Source organism: Pithys albifrons, chromosome 4, assembly GCF_047495875.1.
Source record: "Pithys albifrons albifrons isolate INPA30051 chromosome 4, PitAlb_v1, whole genome shotgun sequence".
NCBI classification, from domain to species: Eukaryota; Metazoa; Chordata; class Aves; order Passeriformes; family Thamnophilidae; genus Pithys; species Pithys albifrons.
This window is the reverse complement of record NC_092461.1, coordinates 90,936,953-90,959,356: the sequence shown is the minus strand read 5'-3', so window position 1 is coordinate 90,959,356 and position 22,404 is coordinate 90,936,953. Positions and strand designations below refer to the sequence as shown.

Sequence of the window (22,404 nt, the reverse complement as noted above, 5' to 3'; positions counted from 1 at the left end):
AGTCATAAACTCAGGCTGATCTGAACTGCACCAGATCCTTATTTTTAAATTGTTAAAATTCTCTCACCTTGTCTTCTTTCTGAACTGAGACTTTTGTTCATGCTGTATGGACAGCTCTGCTTTGTTACACAGTAAGCACTAATGTAAGTGAAGGTTCAAGTTTCTGAGCAGAGGCTGGCTGAGCACAGGTGAAAACATTTACAGATCAATGATATCTATTTAAAGAACTGAGGTTTGACAAGCAACTTGTGAAAAGACTTCTTGTAAAGCTGCCTGTACTAATTTTTTGGGCACTCTCAATGCATACAAGTTACTCAAATCAAAGAGTAAAGTGGAAAATCTGCATCAGGATCAAAAGTGGTCATAGGGGAAACAATTCTACAATGGAGTCTACAGAAAAGCAGCTTTCACTCCAGTGGGACACCTTAACGACTGAGCACTTTTCTCCAGGGCATGAGGCTTCTTAGGGTGCTTCAGAGTTGACTCTGTGAAGGGCTGAAGGAGCAAACGATTAGTCTTACCCTTTTAGAAGATTAAATGAGATGATAATAAACAGTATATGCTTCTTCTGCCCACTGAAAACACTAAATCAAGGGGTTTTTTTATTCCAACTGAGCAAAAATCCAGTTGGCCCAAAGTTACAAGAAACTAATAATGAAAAGACACGTTACATGCAAATCTCCTGAGAATTTTAAAAAAATATCAAGCGTGGCACATATACATTTAGCAACAGAAAACCTCAGATTTAGTTTTTTCTGCATGTGACAGATGGTAACACATCTATCCACAGACCTTAAGTTGCTCATCCACCACTCTTGTGACTTCTCCAGCCATGGATTCAAGTGTCTCTTGGATTGGATTGGAGAGTGAACCATTTGCTCCTGCCCAAGAAGCTCCACCAAGGTGATAGAGATTTGGCAAAAGCTGCAAGACAGGAAGAGTATCTTCAGAAAGGAGGCTCATCACTGTGTGCCTTCAAATTAGGACAAATAGGAGAAAACATCTTTGGCTAAATCAAAGTCTATAAATTAGAATTACCTTATCACATTAAATAACTCCTATAGCTGATCATCTGAAGAAAATACTCTTTTGTGACACATTGTTATTTTAACTCCCCCCCCTCCCCCAAAAAAGCTGTGAGCACACACAGAACTGCTCTCAGCATTGTCAGTATGCTGGGAAAGGCTTACTGTTTTGGAGTTCTTGGCGTCCCGCATAAGCCGTTCTGCAGATTTGACATCTTCCTGTACAGCATCCACACCACAGTTTCTTAAAGAGTTGAGATGATCTTGCACTTTTACACATATTCTGTCAATCATCTATTTGAATGAAAGAAATACAAAAGATAAAACATCAGAATGTTGGTCAAACACAAACTTAATCCCGTCCATGTAGAAAATCAATAGTAGCATGATGAGATTTGTAGTGACAATATAAGAATCTGGAAATGCATGATCAGAGCTTGAAGGTAGTTCAATATTACTGAAGTACTGTATCTCATAAAGACACACCTAAACATTGCAAAAATAAATAAAATTTTACCATTTGAAAAAAAATGCTTTAGAATATTTCCCCAACAGTTACCTCCAGGAAAACTGCAAATAATCAAGTTATCCTGTTCAAGTGTTGCTCTGTTTTTCAGAGCAAGTTTAATGCTGAAAATGTTGATATATCTAAGATGTTGGTCTAGAAGTCACTGAATTATTAAGAAATTCAGACAGTAAAAGAAAGTGATGCTACTACCCATTCAACAAACACTAGCGGAGATTTCCCCTGTTTAAGCAAAATGCAATTGCACAGGCTTCTGCAGTATTCTTTTAATATGTAAATATTCCTAGTTGCAAGGGAATTAAAACTACCAAAGCAGAAGTTTCTATCAGACCTTTCACAGTGGGATAAATTGAACTTAATCTGTATCTGCAACACAATTCGTTCAATATGCTGAAAACACAGGGCAGGCGGTATATCTGCATCCTTACAAGACAAACCAGTAAGAATGCCTGACAAATAGTCAGTTTTGATTAAGATATATGAGGCAGGGAGATATAATAGTTAAAAGTCTTTATCAGCCCACATAGTGTTCATTAGAACTGGCTATTTGACATTTTGAAGCAACATTTGAAGCGTCACCATCATATAAAGTTTATAGTTCTAGCATCTTATATCATTAGCAATGAGAACTGAAGTAATTTCACAGCATGCTTCTTTCCTGCTCCACATGACTCCTTCTCTTCGAAGGGTTTTGGGTGGGTTTTTTTGTACAAATACAAAAAGCTAATTAATTATTAGACAGTGGAAAATCTCAGTGGGACATCTGGATGGAAAAAAAAAATATGCTCTGGGAATAATAATGCAATTCTACCATCCTAGATAGTCTTTTCCAGCTCTCTTTTAAAAATGTTTTTACAATACGTCCTTAGTACACAATTTAGTATAGAAATCAGTAACTTTACTTTCAAAATAACAATCAATTACATTTCCTGAAACTTGATGCGTGTGTGGTGCTGGAGAAAAGCACAATTAAACCCAACAAGTTATAAAAATATATAAATTTAATTCAAATGGACATTATTAACTTGGGGGAAGAAAGGGGCATCAGAACAGATAAATTACTAGAATAAAAGAACGCTTTTAGTGCTTGTACATCTCCATGTACCATTTTCTCTGTTGAGAGGTTAGAGTACAGTTTCAGGTTTCAGTAATAAAACTCTGTCCCATTAAATTTTAATAACACAGGTAGATAAAGGTCACTTAAAATTATGTCATGAAAAGAAAAGGCAAAAAACAGAGAGAAATTCCATTGACTCAGCTGAAAAGCAAAACAGATACTCCTTTCCTGTTTGCATGGGAATATGGCTGATAAACAAAGAAGGAAATTTAAAACAAAGGCTGTGACAAGTTTTATTCTTACACCACCTTTCTTCTTTACTTGTGTACTGGAGCTGAAAACAGCCCTGAGGAGTTCTGGCAGGAAAAGCACTAGTACAGAGAGAACAGGAGGCTGCCACAGAAAACTTGTAGTTCTCTCCAGACAAAGGACAAAAAAGCAGAATAACATGTGACATTTAGGAAACCTGGTACTGGTGGACAAAACAGAAAAGCTTCCCAGCTCTAAGCAATACTTTGGGTTGTGTTAAACAGGAAGACTTTTCATTTCCCCAGTCTGTAAGGAGCACAGAAGGCTTTTACCTTCCTTTGCTCCCTCCCTCTAAGTACAGCTTCCGATTGGTGTCCACAGTTCTGAAGGTATAAAGTAGATGATGATCTGCTCTCTAAGGCTACTTGCTCCGGAGGTACCTAAGGGCATGTTTACATGGTTGCTCAGTGCGAGGCAGAGGCACTGCAATTGACTCAGACACCAGAATTGGCACAGATTAGTGATGCTTGTCACATGGATAAGAGCCTGCTGAAAAGTCAGACTCCTGAGCACAAGTGAACTGAACTGCTCCTGGTTTCAACAGTAGTTTGCTTAGTAACAGCTCAGATCTTCTCTACACAGTACTGCTATACGTAAGACCTCCCCCTGACAAATGCTTTCTTTCCCTCCAAATATATTATCATTGATAATTAGTATTTCTTGGAAAACAGTATTACCCTTGAGGCATATCTTACTTTAAGGTACTCAGACAAAATAAGAGAGGACTCTCTCCAGGCAGATTTTAGGCACTGAGAAGCCCAGTAAGGAACAAGTTCTCACCTGCTGAGTGGTACTGGTGACAATGCCTTGCTGCAGCCGATATGCTTGCTCCTGGAGGTACTTTCTGGTCTCGTGATTACGAAGCAAGTAGTTTTCTATCTAAAAATAAAGAAAAAAAGCCAGATTAGGAAACTGATTTGACTCTTCATGTCATAATTTGCTTTCAGTTTTGCTGCTGTATCAGAATTGGGGACTGACAAGAAAAATGCCTAATTAACACCTGCAAACCTTATTCTGTGTGTCTTAGCGCTTAATGACATTGGCGAACATTACTTCGTTGACAGACTAGTAGCACTGCTTTTGCCAGTGTTTTCTGAAAGAGTCTTCTATTTTGAACTATTTAGTAAGTTAAGCTGACAAAGGATCAGATCCTGGTTTGATAAATATTTGAAGGGACTGTATCATATATGAGGTGTTGGAGAGACCATGATGACTCAACAGTCAGTTCATTTCTTTTAGATGCATTGGGACCACTGCAAAGACACATTTAAACAGCAGCTTGTCTGAAGAGAAAAGAAACTATTTAAAAGTGGCCAAGTGATAGTGCAGGCTCAGTTGAAAAGTTGCTTCTGGCTAAGCAGTACTGAAGTGCTCTTCAAAGACAAGTGATTCCTACGTACAGTACCACAACTGTCACCAGCAGTAAACACCTACATCACCAACTTAATGGCACACAGAGTAACCTCATCACTTGACTCTATCAAAGTTAGTCAACTCAAAAAAACCTATTAGCATATTGTTAAAGGTTCATCAAAGCTCTGAAGCCAAGAGAGGAAGATAGGAGAAAAGGATGGGTGGAGTGACCAGCAGATTGTGAGGCAGGTATGGTCACCTGTAAACCAGCAGCAGCAGCAGCAAGAACTGAAACAGTCTGACCAATGCCCTACAGCAATACAGGATTTATCCAGTTTGCCCACACTAGGTAAAGTGTGCTGCAGAGATCCAGAGCTCAGGAGGTTAGCTGCTCTGTCCATCTGGTGCTGGACCAATGCCAGGAGCACTCTCACCGTACTCAAGCTGTGGAGTGCTGAAACTTCCTGAGATGTCAGTCAGTCAGCCAGTTCATTTGTCCCTGCATCAGACATGACAACTCAGTCCATGCCAACAGGCTTTAATTCCTACATACATGGAATTAGCTGCATTCACAGCACCACTCTCGAGACTGTTACCTTTTCTGTGAAAGGACTTTCTTGTGTTGTATAAAGAAAGCCTGAACTACATGTGTTAAAACAAAGTCAGGGCCTTAGCAACTTTGATATGAATAAAAGAAAATGCTCTTTGTACATAACGACTAATTAACACAGAGAATTTAAATCCCCTTGGCCAGAAGCTTCACAATACTTTTTTCAGAAATGCACCTATTGCTCTAGATATGAAAATAGCCAATTATATTAAATGAGATGTAAGAAATACATCCATCCCCCGTGATTCAGATTTTTAAAAGCAGAATTGAGATCATTTTCATGCAGCAAAGAAAAGGGCGCTAACTACCAGCCCTTCTCCCTGTGAGAATCACTTTACTGAAAATAGATCTCATAGACATTTGTTTTTTAATCACAGTTATCTGTAAGAACTATTTATAAGGTTTTATGACCTTACTCTGGCTGAAGGAAAAATACTGATTAAAGAGATGTGAATTGTATGCTTTCTGATTGAGCAGGAGGCTCATTTGGAGCTTGCTACATTTACTGTATCAAAACTCAGCTAGGACTTTTATAACTCATGCAAGTGGAACAGCTGCAGATACTGTCAACACCTTTTCACCCTGAAGAAAATGCTGGTGCAGTTGCTTATTTAGGGCAACACTGTGTGTGAGTTTTATATAAACATTATAAAACAGAGGCAGCAAACATTTTCATCCTACCTCAAATTAAAGAGCATCCTTTGTCTTGTACAGAGCTGACTGTACTTTTTGTCAATATAAAAATCACGCACCAATAATTCTAAACATATGGAAATACGCACAAGCACATGTGTAGCAAACATGCAGTTACCATCTCTCCCTTTCATAGGTAGGCACACAGCAACACAAGGTCAAGCTTGCACTTTTTTTCTTACGAATTTTTGACACTACACCCTTGCATTTTATCAGCCTTCACTCCAATCACTCCGTGGAATAAAAAGCTCTTGCAGCATTTAATTAACCAAATATATGTCTATGCAAATCAAACAATCCATGAATCTAGCCTAGAATTCTTACTGAGCCAAGCACGAGTCCCAGTCTCTTAAAATTACTACTTTATTTTCAGAGATTTTATGTCTATGCATTAGTGGTATATGCAATACCTTTTGCAGAGCCTCTTCTGTTTTCTCAGGGTTTGTTTTGAGTGCTTGGGAAGCATCATTCATGGGAATAGGCATGAATCTCAATGTATAATTCCTAAAAAAAAAATAGTTCAAGTTAATTTAATTACTGTAGCTCTTTATGAATAACCTAGAAGGGAGAAATAAGATGCACCTAGCTTGTCTGTGGAAGGTACTAGGAATGCATTGTAAGTAGACAAACAAGGTATGCATGCTCCTTTTTGCTGTTAATTCTTCCTTGCCACTAGACAGAGGGGCAGATCTTGAAAAGCAAAAAATGCAGTTATGTGGTCAATGCCCACTGGCTGCTGAATAAAGGCCTAGCTGCCCTCTGAACCTCAGCATACCAGGTTAGATTATTTTCCCCTTGTATCTAAACAGAACAGGGAGCACCAGTGCCTGCTGGCAACTTTATCAGACCTAAGACTAAATATAAATGTTCAGTAACAGACAGATAGCAACTAAGAGACTGAGTTTTGAAAATTTACTGTTTAATAACTTCTTGTGTTTACAACAATTTGAAGACACTTGCTGAATTTTTAATAAAAGCTGACAAAACAAGCGTCGCATCTCCACATTGCTATATGCAGACAATTGCTCCCTGCATTTTACTTATTTGTTTACAGAATATTTCTGTAGTTTTGTCCATCTGCCGTAATACGAGAATAAAGGTAAGGCTTTGGTCTTGAGTCAGAATTGTATTTAAACCCTGGAGAACATAAATTGGCTAGTATGACACAGTTACACCTACAATGCTACATGCAGTTGTACGTACATACACCTTCAGATTTGAACAAATGAAAAAATATATCAGGAAGTTCTTAAAACCTGCAAAATGAAATTATTCTTTCTCTTTTCAATTAATCCTTCATTTCCTTCAAACAGCTTTCTCCTCCTTTGGCTGTTTGCAAATGTCCCCCTAACTGTCTGTTCCTATTCCATCCAGAGCTACATAAATATCTTTGGAACCCTCTATTTCTGAGTACTTTACAGTTGGCCATTTCAACTGAGTCACCACCATTGAATACCACAGACCATCCCTCACTAAATGCACTAACTCCAACAGCAGACACCCTAAATATTATGAAAGTCCAAGCTTCTTTCACTTCTCCCCCCAGTTGCTTAGCCACATGGAACACTACTTTCTGAAGGACAGAGGTCTTCTGAACTGCTAAACATGCTGATTCCTTGCTGATACTACCCAGTATTTTACCTTACATGATAATGGAAGATGTCTATGTTTCTTCCCCAATACAAACATGGTGATGTATACAGCTGTCAGTGGCAGGCAGTTACTCACAAGGAGTCAGCAAGGTCCCTGTGATCCCACAATGTCCAACTGTATTGTATCAGTCAGAATATTAATTCTTCTTGCTAGTTGTCGTGTCCTTCAAAAGAACACTGCAAACTACACGACCCTGTTAAGTGTCCTCATGTAATTTTACCCAGGGAATAACTGGATGTCCACCACCATGTGGAAAACCTTTAAATGCCAAAGATACTGAACTCAAAGACAGATAATAGTTATAGAACTTGCTGATTACCTGACTAATACCTGGCAGGTAGAGTATTTGTTTTGTTAGGAAAAAAAAAAAAAGGTTCTAAGGAACTCTACAGCTGTTTGACATTAAATGCATACCCTTCACTGAAATCTGTAATTGCCAGCTCTCATGCTAGTAATTATATGCTAAATTCAATTTAGTCAAAGGCTTAGTGCACCCTTCCTCACATACACAGCAGAAAGGGGGAGGAGGGGAGAAAATGAAAGGTAAGGAGATTTAATGGACACTCCATTACAGAGGCAAAACTTTAGAGGACCCCTACCTTAAGGAAGGAAATCCTCTGTACTTGGTTTCCTTCCACACAGACAGTCTTTTATCAAAATGCTACTTTATTTTCATCTAAGAATTAACCAGCTCTTAGGGGAAAAAATTAGCTTTTCAACTTTGATCATCAGAGAAGTATTTATCTTCACATTTCATTTTTCTGTTTCCTTTGAAGTATGAAATGCTCCTCCATTCTTCATTTGATTAACAGTCCACTTGTTTCTTGTAATAGAGTACATTTTGTTTCTAATTCAATAATCCAGTAATTTTATAACACACCAATACACTCAGCAAAATACCTATACTTAAAGATGATAAATTCCAGAGAGGTGCTGGAAAGACTGGAAAGGATGTCCCAAAGGATGTCCTGAAAATCTTCTCCCTCTACATACAACATATGACAACAGTCCTACATTTTATCACGTTATTTCCCTCATAATAACTTCTGCTCCATTCATGACAAACACTCTCTGCTGCAGTGGTGATTTTACTGCCTATATTTTTAAAAACAGGAATAAGGCCATCTGTTTTGCAGGTCAGGATATGTGAATTTAATATCATGGCTAAGGGAAGAATTCATAGCTCTCTAATAAACCCTAGCATTTCTCATTAGATAGTGAAACTTAAGCTATTTCTTCAGTCAGTCCATACAGAAAAACTAAAAATCTTTTAGAAATGAACATGGGACAATATTGGGCAGTCCTATGACAAAGTGGGCTCTAGACTGCAAAGCACATGCTTATCTTCATATTAAATTACAGACATACAAGTCCCTGCTTTTAATGGTCAGGCTGAGTAGGATGCCCAATGTTCTCAAGTGCTTCCCTGAACTGACCCAATACTGTGCTCTGTAGAAGATATCAGCATTTCCCACCAGCTTCCTGGGACCCCCTCAGGGCAAACTCTGCTAACAGCCATGCTCCTAGAATTCCCTTGCAGGAATAACATTTTCACACAACTATAACCAGAAGAAGAGAAGTTGGGAGAAGGGGAAAGAAACAATCTTCTGATTACTTCAGCCTGTTTTGAAGTCTGTTACAATCCCTCCCAATTCTCCTCAGCCTCCTCCCCATACTACAAAAATCTATCTTTCTTCTTTTTTCTTATGGTTTAGTATATAATTATTTTCTTAAGATCAAAATAATGCATACAACACATATCCTCAAGCATCTTCAGTATATTTAATTCCATTTTGAGCAACAATTCTTTCTTACAGAATACTGATGGTTTCAGGTATTTTTAGGAACCACAGGGTGAAAGATGTTCTCAAAATGTCTTCAAGATGGATTGTTTACAGCCTAATTGTTTTCAGCCTGTATTGACAGACCCTTTTGCAAGTTTACACCTTTGCTGCTTTCGACTTACTTTGTGATGTTATCAATGCTTTTGACAATTGAAAAATGTTTGAGGCAATGTAAAATGATGTCCGCTCACAAGTTAAATGAATGAGATGCAACCTGAACAAAGTGTCACACAATTATCTATGGCATTCTTTTTTAGTTTTTTGTTGTGTTGGGTTTTTTTGAGGGGGGGAGGGGTGAGGGGGTGTTGTTTTGTTTAGATCATTGCTTTTGCCTCAGGATTTCCCCCTTTTTTTCTAGTTACTCATTCAAACATTCAGAACAGAAAAGTTGATGATAAGTAGAAAATAAATGTATTCACTTTTCTACCAGACTTCCCCATGCTATTGCTCTCTAAAGGAGAAATGTCTGCAAGTTGACAAATAACATTGCAAAGTATTATTCACTACTATCAGTGGAACCACTGCAAGATGATTTGCTTAATTATACATCATTTATCTAATCTCCCATATCAGTGGAACTGAATTCATTTTGAAACAAAGTATATAAACTACAAGAGTTTCATAAAACTAGCAACTTTATAAGCTCCAAGCCTCATGACCCCTCCAAAGGTTAAGATGCTCCCTTAAGTGGTTGCACAGTTTTATAAAATACCTTGTCTAGAAACTAGCAATTGTGGATTACCTTCACCTTCTAAAGAGAGCCTTTGTTCCTATCTGAGAGATTTAATGACATGAAACAACCTCAACTGCTGCTTAATTTAAATCTGTAATTTTTCTCTCTTAAGAAAAGTAATAAGAACATACAAAGAAATGTGATGGAGAGAGATGAAAGCAATTTAGCATCTATCACTGGTAATGGCTGCATGTGTGATTAAACTCATGGAAGCAAAATGACTCAGACCAGAGCAATTATAAAGAACAACTGCAATTCCTGAGATCATCACTATTAGTTTCGACTTGGGGAAAGAAAGACGGAGCAAAAAGGCACACTTCAGTAATTTTGTGTATTACATAGAGCTTCACTGACTGACTAAAATAGAATTTCTACATACTATCAACACAAGAGAATGAAGAAAAGAGAAAATATTACCAAACTGAGAATTCTAATGCTAATAGCAGAACTCAAGGGCCTTAATAGTGATAGCAGGGTATGGATGAAAGAGCCACAGAGCTTTTCCCCATCCTTTTAATGGATGGGAAATCATGAATTTTCCTTTAGATTAAACACCCTGATGCTTAAAATTGAGAACACTCGGCATCTTCAAGATCATATTGAACTGCAGCTGCTCAGATCATTTAGGATGTAACTCTTTGGTCTCTTCATCACTCATTCAGTTGCTCAAGAACTTACTTTTCCAGTGCCACAGCTATGTCCTGGAAGCCCTGTGCAGTGATGTTATTCTTGTCCCATATTACAGTTCTGAGAGGCAGTGGGGAAAAGAAAGAAAATTAAAAGTTAAACAAGAACCACCAAATCAATCTATATTGAAACTTTGTATATTGAAATATCACAGTGATGAATGTTCAAAACTGTATAGCAGAAGGCAAAGACAACACTTTAAAAACTCTTTAGTTATATTCTAAAACCTTGAAATGACAGAAATTACAAACAAACGTAGTACACAATTCAGTTTTCCTTACTTTAGAGGGGACTCTACTAAATTTTCCATCATGAATATAAAAACCTTACTTTTCTAAAATACAACTAATAGAAAGATTTGGAGTTAAATTCTAGCTTTTTCAAGGAATAGCATCAAAAACAAAGTTAAATGTCTGCTTTGTAAGCCCGCACTGAAAACCAAGAAAATTGCAGTAAGTGATCGGTCTCTGCACAGGTTATATGCATTTTAAAAATTCATGCTGATTGGTTGTCAAAATTTGCAGGCTATTATATATTTAATCCTGCACTAGGCTTATCACACAGTTCCTAAGATTCCACATGCCAGGTAAGTAGCTGTCAACATAAACCATTAGGTTAGGTGCATAAATTGTAGCTCTTTTGAATATACAATAACGATAAGAGTGATCAAGCCTTGCCCCTCCTCCCTCAGCTCAGGCCACTCAAGCAGACTGCCTGGCAATTTGCAAACACATGTTCAAAGACCTCATTAGTAGTCAGAAGAGACAGACAAGCAGATAAATCTTGCTTCTGCAAGAGCACCAGTTGTAGCTGTTCTTAACAAAAAAAATGGCACAAACCCAAAGATTTCTGGTGTTTAAAAGAGGAAAAAAAAAGAAAGATGGCAGGGTTTCACAAGTATTGACATCCTTCTGCTGTTTCAGAGTAATCCTTTTGTTTTTTAGATAGAAAGATGGAGCTAAGGAAGAGAGAAAGACAGATTCTATACTCACTCTGCAAAGATCAGATGTGCTTAGGGTCAAATCTTGGATATTTTTGCCATTGGAAAGTGTGTTTATTTTTACACCTCGTGTCATTTTATAACATTTTTGGCAGAGCAAGTTACCATTGCATTATTCAATTTGTAATCACAGCACAGACTGTGGTGACACTATAACAACTGTGACATTCAGTGTACTGTGAAATATTTTAGTCTGCCATTCTGAAATCCATCAAAGCTTTATTTCTTCAGATACTGTGGTCATTTCAGGTTAATACATTCACTAAATCTAAGCCATCCCTCTGGTGATTTCTTGACATTTTTAATATTCACTTTGGGCATAGCAGCACAAAGACCAGGATCTCTGCCTCTGAACAAAATAGCCAAGACTGTTTGGGGGGATTTCTTCTCCTCTAGAGAACAAATACTTGGAGACCAAGAACAAAGTGGTCTCTTCTCACAGGCAGTAGACTGAGGAAGGTTCATCTGTACAGTCTGACAAGAGAAGGAGTGAGGATTAGTTTCCTGATGAGGGTGACATATTTAGAGATCACCATTCAGATTCATGCTGGTTAAGGTTTTAATGTTTGGAAATCACATACTGGATAGAAAAAAAAATGATACTCAAGTCATCAGTGCCAGACATGCTAAAAGCAGTGAAGTTGTCAGGCATATGAAGTTGTAAAGAAGAGATGCCAAGATCCATCAACATGGTAGGCAGGGGAGAGGGGAAGGATGGATGGTCCATGCTGCTACCTATTCCAAATTCCACATGCTCTTAGTTCTACAAACTGGTACTCCAGAAGACAAAGAATAACTTACTGCAGTTTCCCACTCAGTATCACAATTTTCTCTGCTGGGAAGTTCTCCAGTAAAAAAAAAGAGAGAAGAAGAGAAGAAGGTGGCTAAACACTGGAACGGCGTTCCCAGACACACTATGGAATCTCTGTACTTGCAGATCTTCAAAACCTGCCTGGACAAAACCCTGAGCAACCTCATACAGCTTTAAAGTTGGCCTGGCTTTGAGAAAGACATTGGATTAAATGACATCCAGAGCTCTATAACAATGTAATTTTTTTATGTGTGATTCTAGGAAATTTAGAACTCTTTTGCTTCCAACAAGAGGTCTTTTTGTTTAAATTTAGAAAATGCAATTTTTTCCAGTTTCAGTTATGGAAATGGTTTTGCAGGGACAATTTGCTTCTCTTGTTTTTGGTTGGTTTTTTTATTCAATTATTTTTAAGGAAAAAAAAGATGAGAATCCTTCCAGACACTACGAAGTGGCTGTACCTAGGAGGTACAGCTTGAGAATGAGCCAACAACTTCAGTATTATTAAGCCATTCTAATATTCACTGCAAATACATTTCACTTACCGGAGTTTTGTATTTATCTGTAGGGCTTTTGCCAGCATCTTTGCTCCCATATCTCCCATGGCATTTCCACTAATATCCACTTTTGTAAGAGAAGTGTTGCTGCCCAAGGCATTAATAATGATGGTGACCTCAGTCTTTAGCTTGGAATCTGCGAGGGACAATGACTGTAGAGGCTGTGGAGCATAGAAAAGGCACTGATAAAAGCAACTGATAATGCACTTAATTCCTCAAACATCAACCAAAAAAAATTTACAAGTTCCCCATACTCTGGGAGACAACGGTAAGCATCAAAGAGTTATTTCTGTTTTCTGCAGATCCTGCAATACATGATAAACTTGGAGTCAACAACTTACAGCACAGGTGTCAAACACATACACACACAAAGATTAAACTGCAAGATCCTGTGAAAAGAGTATTTTTAAGTGGCAGCGCCTCCAAATTTCCGACTCCTATTAAGTAAGAATACAGTGGGAACCCCAAAAGAGGTAAGACAACAACCAGCTTCACAAGACAACTTCTAGTCTCCAGTGGGTTTTGCTTAACCAGTATTCACATTTTCAGTGAGAAATAAAAATATCTATGACTCTCCTCCTCTCCCTCAAGCTGAGAGATTTACCCAAGGGCAAATTACAGTCTGAGGCATTGTAAAAATATAAATAGTTTCTTTAAAGGGTTTTATTATTGTTACTTCAATTTTAGGAGTGATTTTGCACATCTTCTCCTTCAACAACTTTTGGAGGAGAGAGAGAAAATCGAGCAGGTTTGAAACTCAAAACAGTAATGAGTGTCTACTAAAATGAGTAAGTCAACAGGTATTACTTGCAGTGGTGTTCTGATTCCTGCAACTCTAGTATATGTCTGTAACTTTATTTTTTTATGTAGTATGTTAAACTGAAACCACTTTATTTGGCTCCAGCAAGTCACACTCTCAGCCCTGAGAAAACCTCTTCTAAAAATGCTCTTCCCTCCATTCTCAGTGTCACAACACTCAACAGCAGGAACTCCAGAGCTATGGTCTATCTATCCCCATGCCTTGCAGAGATATTACAGCTCCCAAAATTATTTGTCTTTGGTGATGTATGAGAATTCCACAGAAGATTTCCCTTGCTCCAGCGTGAGTCCATACAGAAGAGTGCATTGTCATTATACACACACTTAAGCATGTGCTGGAGGATGAACTTTAGGAGTCTAAAACCTCCAAGTTGCCAGCACAGGAAAACTGACATCTCCTAACAATGAACCATGGCACTTATATTACATGCTTAAGCTTAGATTAATGAAAATAAATGAACTGGAACTGCACACTTTCCAGGGTCCAAGATGTTTGTAGGGTGCCTGCTGCACAATGGGATTCTAGCCTACATGCACCATTGGATTACAGTGATAACCAAAAAGCTTGCAACAATAAGAAATGCACTTGACAAATGAGGAAAAGCATAAAAATTTAGAGGCACAGCAGGTTTATAATTAAAAAGTCTAACAATAACACAAGCCACATGCTGGTTTTATTTTAAATGGAAGTTATTAAATTACGACACTAATGCCCTTAATCTATGTTTTCCAATTTTATGACACTATGTACCCTAAAGAATATTAACATCACATTTAGAATGGCATTCAAGAGCTCGAGTTTGAGAAGACATTTTGTAACAGACTCATGAAAAAGCAGCACCACACAGCACTCTGACAGAAATCAGCAATAAGCTTGTGAATGTGAAGTTTCTTCTGTTTCATATGTGTCATTTTAGAAATGGGCATTCAAGAAAGTTAGCTGCAGGTGATCCCTCTTGCATACCAATTTTTCCAAACCTCAATTATCCTCCCAGGAAAGGATTTCTCACCTCTCACATTAAATATTCTGACAAACAGTATAGAACTGAAAACACTTCAGTACTGTGTTCTGCAACGATTGACACCTATGCAGCACCTAAATATACATTATCTGACTATTACATTAAAAAATCCAATCAAGTAACAACAAATAAAAACAACAAATACCAAAACAAAATCCTCCACAAATATGGACAGCACTCTAGGTAGCCCACAAACTTATTTCTTGTAACAACTTAATAGTTTTAGCTAGATATTGAAAAAACCAGAAATCTGAGGAGCATTTCAGTGTCCCTACTGCAGAAAACAGATACTTTGCCAATACAGAAAAGATGCCTTATCACAATCTTTACAAGGAAGAGGAATTCTCAGAGTAAAAACAAATAAAACAGAAATAGAAATTGTATTATTTTATTCACTGATTCTGCCATACACCTGTTGGAAAACACTTAAGAATTAAATCAAGCAAAACTGGTTTTTTCCGAAGTACAAAAATGTTCTAAAAAGCCAATTCTGCAACAAACATTGAGCTAACAACTAAAGATATTCAGCACTCCAGTAATTCACTGCACCTATGCAGGAGTGGTTACCACTCTGAGTAATGGTACCGTGTACATGCAGTGTGACATCAAATTTGGCAACAAGAATTGGCACAGTAAGAATACGTTATTATAGTCTGCACAGTACAGAACTTAATTAAGGAGAGAAGACATGAAAAGAACCAGAAAAAAAATCTAAATATGACATCTTGTTTATATAAAACACCTGAGAAATTTTGCTCTGTGTGTTACTACTACTGCTTTTAAGTTGTGTAGAATAATATTTGTGCATCACTATTTTTGCAGTCATAGAACCAAGCCACTGATTATTTAAATAATTTTACTCATGACTCACATTAACAAAGCAACAGAGCTATTTAAAGTGTGTATAAATACATGAAGATGCATTTGGCAGATGACGATTTTAGATTAAAGCCTCTTGCTTCAGCTTTACATCCAGATAATAATGCACAGCTCCTAAACCCTGCCAGCCTGCAGCCAACACTGATCAAGCCGTGTGCTCTGGGCACCATCACACCCTGGTTTCTCCAGTTTCATCCTATCTTTTTAATGTCCCATGCCTGTAAATGCATAGTAATGGTAGAACAAGGACCATCAAGGCACAGCAGTGAGAATCCCAGGCAACTTTCTGTAACACTTTTTCCCACAGTGCTACAGCGTCTGTCCAGAACTTTTTAGCTGCTAGAAGATGCACTTGATGACACAGAAAGAAAACAGATTCCTTTACTGAAGAGGATTAACAAGAGAAAAGAATTTGATGAGAGAAGAGATAGAGTAACCCTGACAGGATCACATGCTATGTCCCAAATGTTAAGGCACAGCAGGAAGGAGAGAGAGTTGTTTTAAGCACCTAAACAAAAGAATTTTTTGGTATATTATTTCATTGTAACACTGTTTGAAAAAGGATGAGCCTACAGAACATACTGTTTAGGCTGTGTCAGGAAAAATATGGAGGATAAGAATTACAGGAGCCCCTCTGATCACTAAATGGTGGAAAAGGCACATAGTGGAACAACAACTGACATTGCCCACAGGCTGAAATGAAAAGGAGTGCAAGAAGTGGAAGCTGATGATGCAATGCAGCAAGAGCTGCAAGAATGATACATGCAAAATTTAGCAGCTACTTTTTCCAGGACCTGGAAGCTTCAAAAATGGGAGCCAGGAAAGGTAAGCAGAAAGTTGTAACACTTAACAGAGACAATAGGCGAAAATTGAAAATTTTTATCCTTGAGAGCAGATAATATGAAAAGGACAGTCATAAAATATGCTGGGGGGAACCAAAACCAACAGCACATTTGAGAAGCTGATTTGGGTACTAAAAGGCCACAGAGTGTGTTGAAGAGGTATTTTAGTATATGGTCTGAGAGGGAAGAAATGTTCACCTGCAATAGATGAAAGGGATGAAAGAAACTGAGAAAAACATACTACATTACATTTGCTTGTGATTCAGTCTTCAGGACAGTTCCCTATAGAGATAGAGAGGAAGGAGGTCATACAGCACAAAAAGAAAAGGCTAGTTTGGTAGAAGAAGACACCAAGACACTTCTTCGCACAATCCTACATCTAATTTGTGCAAACAAGGACTTTGATTAAAGTTCTTTCATTACAGGTGTTAAATCAATTAGAATAAGCTCTGTTAACTGTATACACCACTTTACCATATCACACTGACATCCCATGTTTTAAAGAATAAAATGTGGAGGAAGGCAAAGAATCAAGAAAAAACATTACGACTAACCCCAGTTAAGAGGACTCAGAGAGGACAAAGATCTAGTTTAATAAATCATTTCAAATACAACTAAGCACTACATAAAGTAGAACACAGAATATGGGTCTCATGACCTTGCACAGAAAAAGACATCAGGAACTCTAGAAAAAACTGTCAGGGTACAAACACAGATGGGAGGAGAAAATAAAAAAGCAGATAAGATGGAGACCATGAATTTGAAGGTGAGACAAAAACAACAGAACAGCGGGTGTTCAGAAAACCAAAGTCTACAGTCGGTTATCTCTGGGGAATGAGGAAAGCAGAGTTTGTTTGTTACTTGCACAGGAAATGAAGGAATAAGAAAGGACTAAGAATAGATGAACAAAGATTGACAAGCATGAGAATAACAGAGCATCTTAAGATCCCCTCCTAACCAAAATGAGGATGCCAAGAACAGCAAGAATACAAAGTCAACAACAAAAGTCTTTCAGAATCAGGATAAAGTGTAGAAGAAAGTGGGCAACCATCCCAGCAAGGCACTCTGAAAGGGTTTCATGAAATTCCTCCCATGATTAATGTACCAAGAGAAGTAAAGAACAGCACACTGAACAATTTATTTGCAGCTTTTGAAGAAGAAAGAAGTTCTGAGTGATCATGCAGTGACCTTGCATTTTGTCAAGTCAAAAATAAAAAGTTAATACCCAAGAACAGCTATAAGGAAATAGTGCATTCTATTAATTAAAAACCCAACAAAACATGAAAACACACAAAAACCCAAACCAAACAAACAAAACACAAAACAAAACACTAAAATAAAACCCAACAAAATAAAGTTTGTGTTATTGAAGGAGTATCACCAGCCAGAGAACACTGCCATTGTAATCTCTTATTAGAACATAAAAGTTTTGAAGATTTGTTCCAACAGGGCTGTATAATTTAGACCTAAAGCAAATAGGTTAGACACATCCAGCCATTCAGAATGAATGTTTTTCAGCAAGCACAGATTCTAAGACTGTTTCAGAAATGTTCACCTACATGCTACATGTAATCCAAATTACCATGTGAAAAAAACCTAACCCAAAATGTTGGATTTGTCTGTGAAGGATTGTGATCAAACTTTATGCAGCAAATTAACACAGAGAAGACAATCTGTCAATCATAGGCTGTGAGGGTACAAATACAGAGGATGATAGTAGGCAGAAAGATACTCACTGAATCCTCGTCTTGAATCATCTGAACTAAATTATCAAGTACTGGAGTGAGATTTCTGAGGGAAGAAAAGTTAGGAAGATGATGAAATCAGCAGCTTCTCCTCATCCATTCTCTTCTCATTTAAAAGAAAGAAAATCCTTACTTGGATTTCATGTTGTTAAAGTTTTTGCCTAATGCCAAGTGTCTTATCGATCGGTTTTTACTAAGCCAGACTACAAGGGTTGAGAGGTCAGATTCTAGGCCTGTAAAGAATCAGATTAGATTAAGAATTATAACATATTTTCAAAAAAGAATCAAAGTCCAATTATTAATGCTATATTCATTCAAGTAACTACATCAGTGTACTAATTTCCAAAAGATGTAGGAAAATTTCCATTCTTTTATTTTTAAATCTTTTTCTCATTACTGCCTCCGCTTTTCTATAAGAATAAATACTTTGTCTAAAAGGAGACCTTTAAATCTCCATCCTAATCAGCTATTGAAGGCACCTCTCAGAAATACAGAAGAAACCAGTCCCTTATCCATAAGTCAAACCACCTAAGGATAGTTCCTTGCACTGTCAGGAAGAGTTTGAAGTTCCTTTGAGAATTCTGAAACCATGCTAACCACTATTTAATCTTTACAGAGCTGTGTACCAACAAAGTCTGAAAGCCTTCAAAAAGGCTAACATAACAGGCTATGAATAAAATGACCTGAAAAATAAGCCAAATTTTATTCTACTTCTGAGTAAAAAAATAACTTGCTTTAGTATTGCCAAAGTAGTGAGGTACTTGAAGAGTTTGCTAGCTAGATTACAAAGATTTAAGATTCAGATTCACAAGATAATTTAGTTTTGAAATATCTATACTTATTGATAATAATAAATCTGTTTCTGTATCTGGGCTGAGTCAGTAGCTCTCAAAGCTTTCCACTTGTCAATCCACCCCACCTTTCTCGGGCATTCAACTGTTTTGGGGGTCTGTTTCTGAAATACTTCTCCATTTGGCTGTTAGAGGGGCAAACACAGCAAGTAAATTCTTCTAGTTCATACACCCACACTTTGAATCTGCAAGATGAGACACCCACTGATATTCCCAGGAATATCTGTGCCAGGAAGCACAGACTCCAAAGCAGAAATATTCAAACAGACCTTCTCTAACTTGAAGCTGGTTGATGGTTTGCTTCAAATTTCCCGCTCTTATTTTTTCTGTGTTACAACCTCAGCTTCATCCCAATACCTGGTGTTTCCCTTTGTTCTTCCACTACACTTCTATTTCTCATCTTCTTGTCCTATTGTACATCAACCAAATTTCCTCTTCATCTGAGCTTGATGCCATTAGTTTATTCTGCCGTGTTTCCCTGATCTCAAACAATATAAACTTTCGATGATATAGTTAGTCTATTAATATTTCTCACACACTTCATAGCAATAAAAGTTCTTGGTCTGAGACATTTCCATAACCAATATGGCCAATAATCATAAAGAAATAACAATCATCCTTGATTACACTGTGGGCTGAAACAAAAGGCATTTCTCAACTTGCATGACCCTCCATTCCTGTTCTGAGTACTTACCATTGTCTGAAATATCTAGGCTGGTGATATTGTGTATTTCTGCTATGCATCCTTCCAAGACTTGTGCACCTCCAGATCTTAACTAGAGACAAAACATCATCCATTTTTGCAAACTAGTTATGGTTTCAAGATCACACAGAAGACAATGGTAGGAGCTTTGTGAATACAGAAGGCACTAGCAGCAGCAAAAACAACAGCAACAGAAGAAGTTATAGACATCAAAATGACAGCCTGTGCACACATTGCTACTGTTCTCATCTTTACTCTCAGTATTTACACACGAATGAGAAAAGAGATTCTCTTTCCCTTCTCTTAAAACTACAGCTCAGCAGTTAAATCAGGAAAATATTTAAATTATGAAATACAGTAAATCCTTTAGCACTTGTATTAGGCAGTGACTACAGGATTTCTGTGGGCATTCTCTGCATTAAAGGGATAGGACACTTCCAATGTCCAGCAAGAATAAAAAAAAATAAACTAAACTTAGCCCAGCCTATAAGCATGCAACATTGTCACCCTTGAATTCCACTACAGTCAAGGCTTATAGCAAGCATCTTCTTTCAGCCCTTAGCACAAAGCTAGGGTGCCCAGATCAAAGACAAGTGTGTGTGTGTGGAAATAAATTGAAATTATGTTTCCCTGTCATTGAAAAGAAAATTCAAATAATCCAATTATAAAATGGCCACAAAAGACCATAAAAAGAAAAAATGTAATTCAGTTATTCTTTATTTAAAAATAGTCATAAAAGAAAAAAAGTCAACAATAACAAAAATGCCTGGCTGCAAAGCACCAATTATGATATTATTAACCTGAAATATTACATGAACATAAAAGAAATGTCAGGATTTAATGAAAAAACAATGAAATGGTCTAGGGGAAAACATCAACATTAAGAATCAAACTCATGAAAACTTACAGACTTATTAACTAATGCTACTGAACTAAGAAAACTTTTTTTCCAAAGATAAAAAAAGCATTTTGTTATTGCTTGCAACTATGCACACTACCTAAAGTGCATTTCAGTTTATAAACATCCTTTAGAAAAAGACTTAAGCTAAAGAGGGAAAAAGTCCTATGAAAATTCTATTTTTGTGTTTTCCATTCTCACTTTCCTTGATTCAAAAAAATGGAAAGCTTTTTCAACTATGAAATAACTTTTTCATCTCCTGAGCATAAAAAAAGTGTAATACTTCACTTAGCTGACTTACTTGGGTAAATCTGGATCAATCTGCTAATATTTCTGTCAACTTTTATCCATGCTATAATTAATTAAAGAATCACAAATGCCTTATAGAAATATTTTTCAATAAAGACTTGATTTGGCACATTTTAGGAAGTTTGAGGAATGTGATTGAGTAACAAGCAGCTCAATAATTTGACCTGAGCAACTGAAGAACGGTGGTCAGAGATAACACCTAAATTATAAGTCACACCTAGAGCAGAAGTGGTACAGAACATAAAGCACCTTGCCTCCTCTCCGTAAATCAAGGCCTACCTATCCTTCACCTGATCCTCTCAAATAGCAGTCATATTACAGGCTGTATTTGAGCCAGAAGTGGTGCGAATTTAACTCAACTTTATTTTTGTAAGAGCATTTGTAGCATTTGTTGTATGAAAGCCAAAATCATTCAGTTTTCCTTTACTCTTCTCTCCCAGTGTGGCACAGAACAAGACAATCATTTTATACAGTGTCACATCTATCACTGCAGAATCTATGAAAGTGGCAGATGAGATGCAGAACTGGATTGGTTGTTGGTAGGGTAAAGTTCTATACACTAAAATTATACCCACAATAGAATCCAAATGCTTAAGCTAAATATACTTTGAGGGCTGAAGTGGACAATTTTCCAGAAGCAGCTTTCAATCTTGTACCAGATAACTCTACATTCAAAATGTTAAATATATAAACATTTCATGAGCACAAATGGTGATATCTATTTCATCTGAGAGCGATGACAACAACTTGACTTTTAGGATCATAATTTACTGCAACTGTGTTAAAATATTATACATATATACATAAAAGCAGATAGCTGAAGCACTGCTCGTCAACATGGACTGTGATACTGGGGAAAAAAAACCTCTGCAACATCTCCTACATGACATACTTCTGAAACTACAAATAGGAGCTCTTATTCAGAACATGAAGAATAACTCTTCTACAATTAAAAACATCAAGCGTGTTCAAAGCTATGAGGTACCAATATGGGAAGGGTGAACAAAGCTGCTTACTGATTTAACAATTAAAGTAAAGCATGGAGGGTACTTACACAGTGACCAAGCTAAGGGAAGCAGAAGGGAAAAGAGTGAAATATATCAGTGCTGAGCAGGTAGAAATAAAAATGTAATTTTCACAGTAAAAATAATAAAATAACCAACTAAACAAGCAATATAAAATGATTAAGCTTGGAGTTAATATACCAGAAAATTATGGAAGCAAATGAAAAATGGTGAGAGAGGGAAGGAACACAGATTTATCCTTCCATAGTTGAGCACAGCTTGCTTGATGTAGGAAAGAAGAGGGCAAAGCTGAAGCATCAGCTCTCCAGCCCCCTAACAGCGTGTGCTTGCAGGAACTGGGAGTAGTGGTCACTGGCTCCAAGCTTCCCACAGCTCTGTTTCTGGGTGCAGATTACCATGCCCAGACCCCAGAGGGTCAGGGAGAGGTGGAGCAGGATCCTGAAGTGCTGGGCCCAC

At 37.3% G+C, this 22,404-nt stretch overlaps 1 protein-coding gene across 5 annotated transcripts in view; it reads right to left on the bottom strand.

Annotated features, from left to right (window-relative positions):
• CARMIL1 (capping protein regulator and myosin 1 linker 1) overlaps nucleotides 1–22,404 on the bottom strand; it is a 189,689-nt gene that overhangs the window by 49,196 nt on the left and 118,089 nt on the right. For all 5 annotated transcript variants that reach the window (XM_071554950.1, XM_071554951.1, XM_071554952.1 and 2 more), the window contains 9 exons: nucleotides 19,708–19,789; nucleotides 18,296–18,395; nucleotides 18,154–18,208; nucleotides 12,844–13,016; nucleotides 10,482–10,550; nucleotides 5,984–6,077; nucleotides 3,698–3,796; nucleotides 1,191–1,319; nucleotides 793–924 (listed from right to left, as the gene is read on the bottom strand). In XM_071554950.1, coding sequence (XP_071411051.1) covers nucleotides 793–924; nucleotides 1,191–1,319; nucleotides 3,698–3,796; nucleotides 5,984–6,077; nucleotides 10,482–10,550; nucleotides 12,844–13,016; nucleotides 18,154–18,208; nucleotides 18,296–18,395; nucleotides 19,708–19,789 — 933 coding nt within the window. The remainder of the gene's footprint in view (nucleotides 1–792; nucleotides 925–1,190; nucleotides 1,320–3,697; nucleotides 3,797–5,983; nucleotides 6,078–10,481; nucleotides 10,551–12,843; nucleotides 13,017–18,153; nucleotides 18,209–18,295; nucleotides 18,396–19,707; nucleotides 19,790–22,404) is intronic.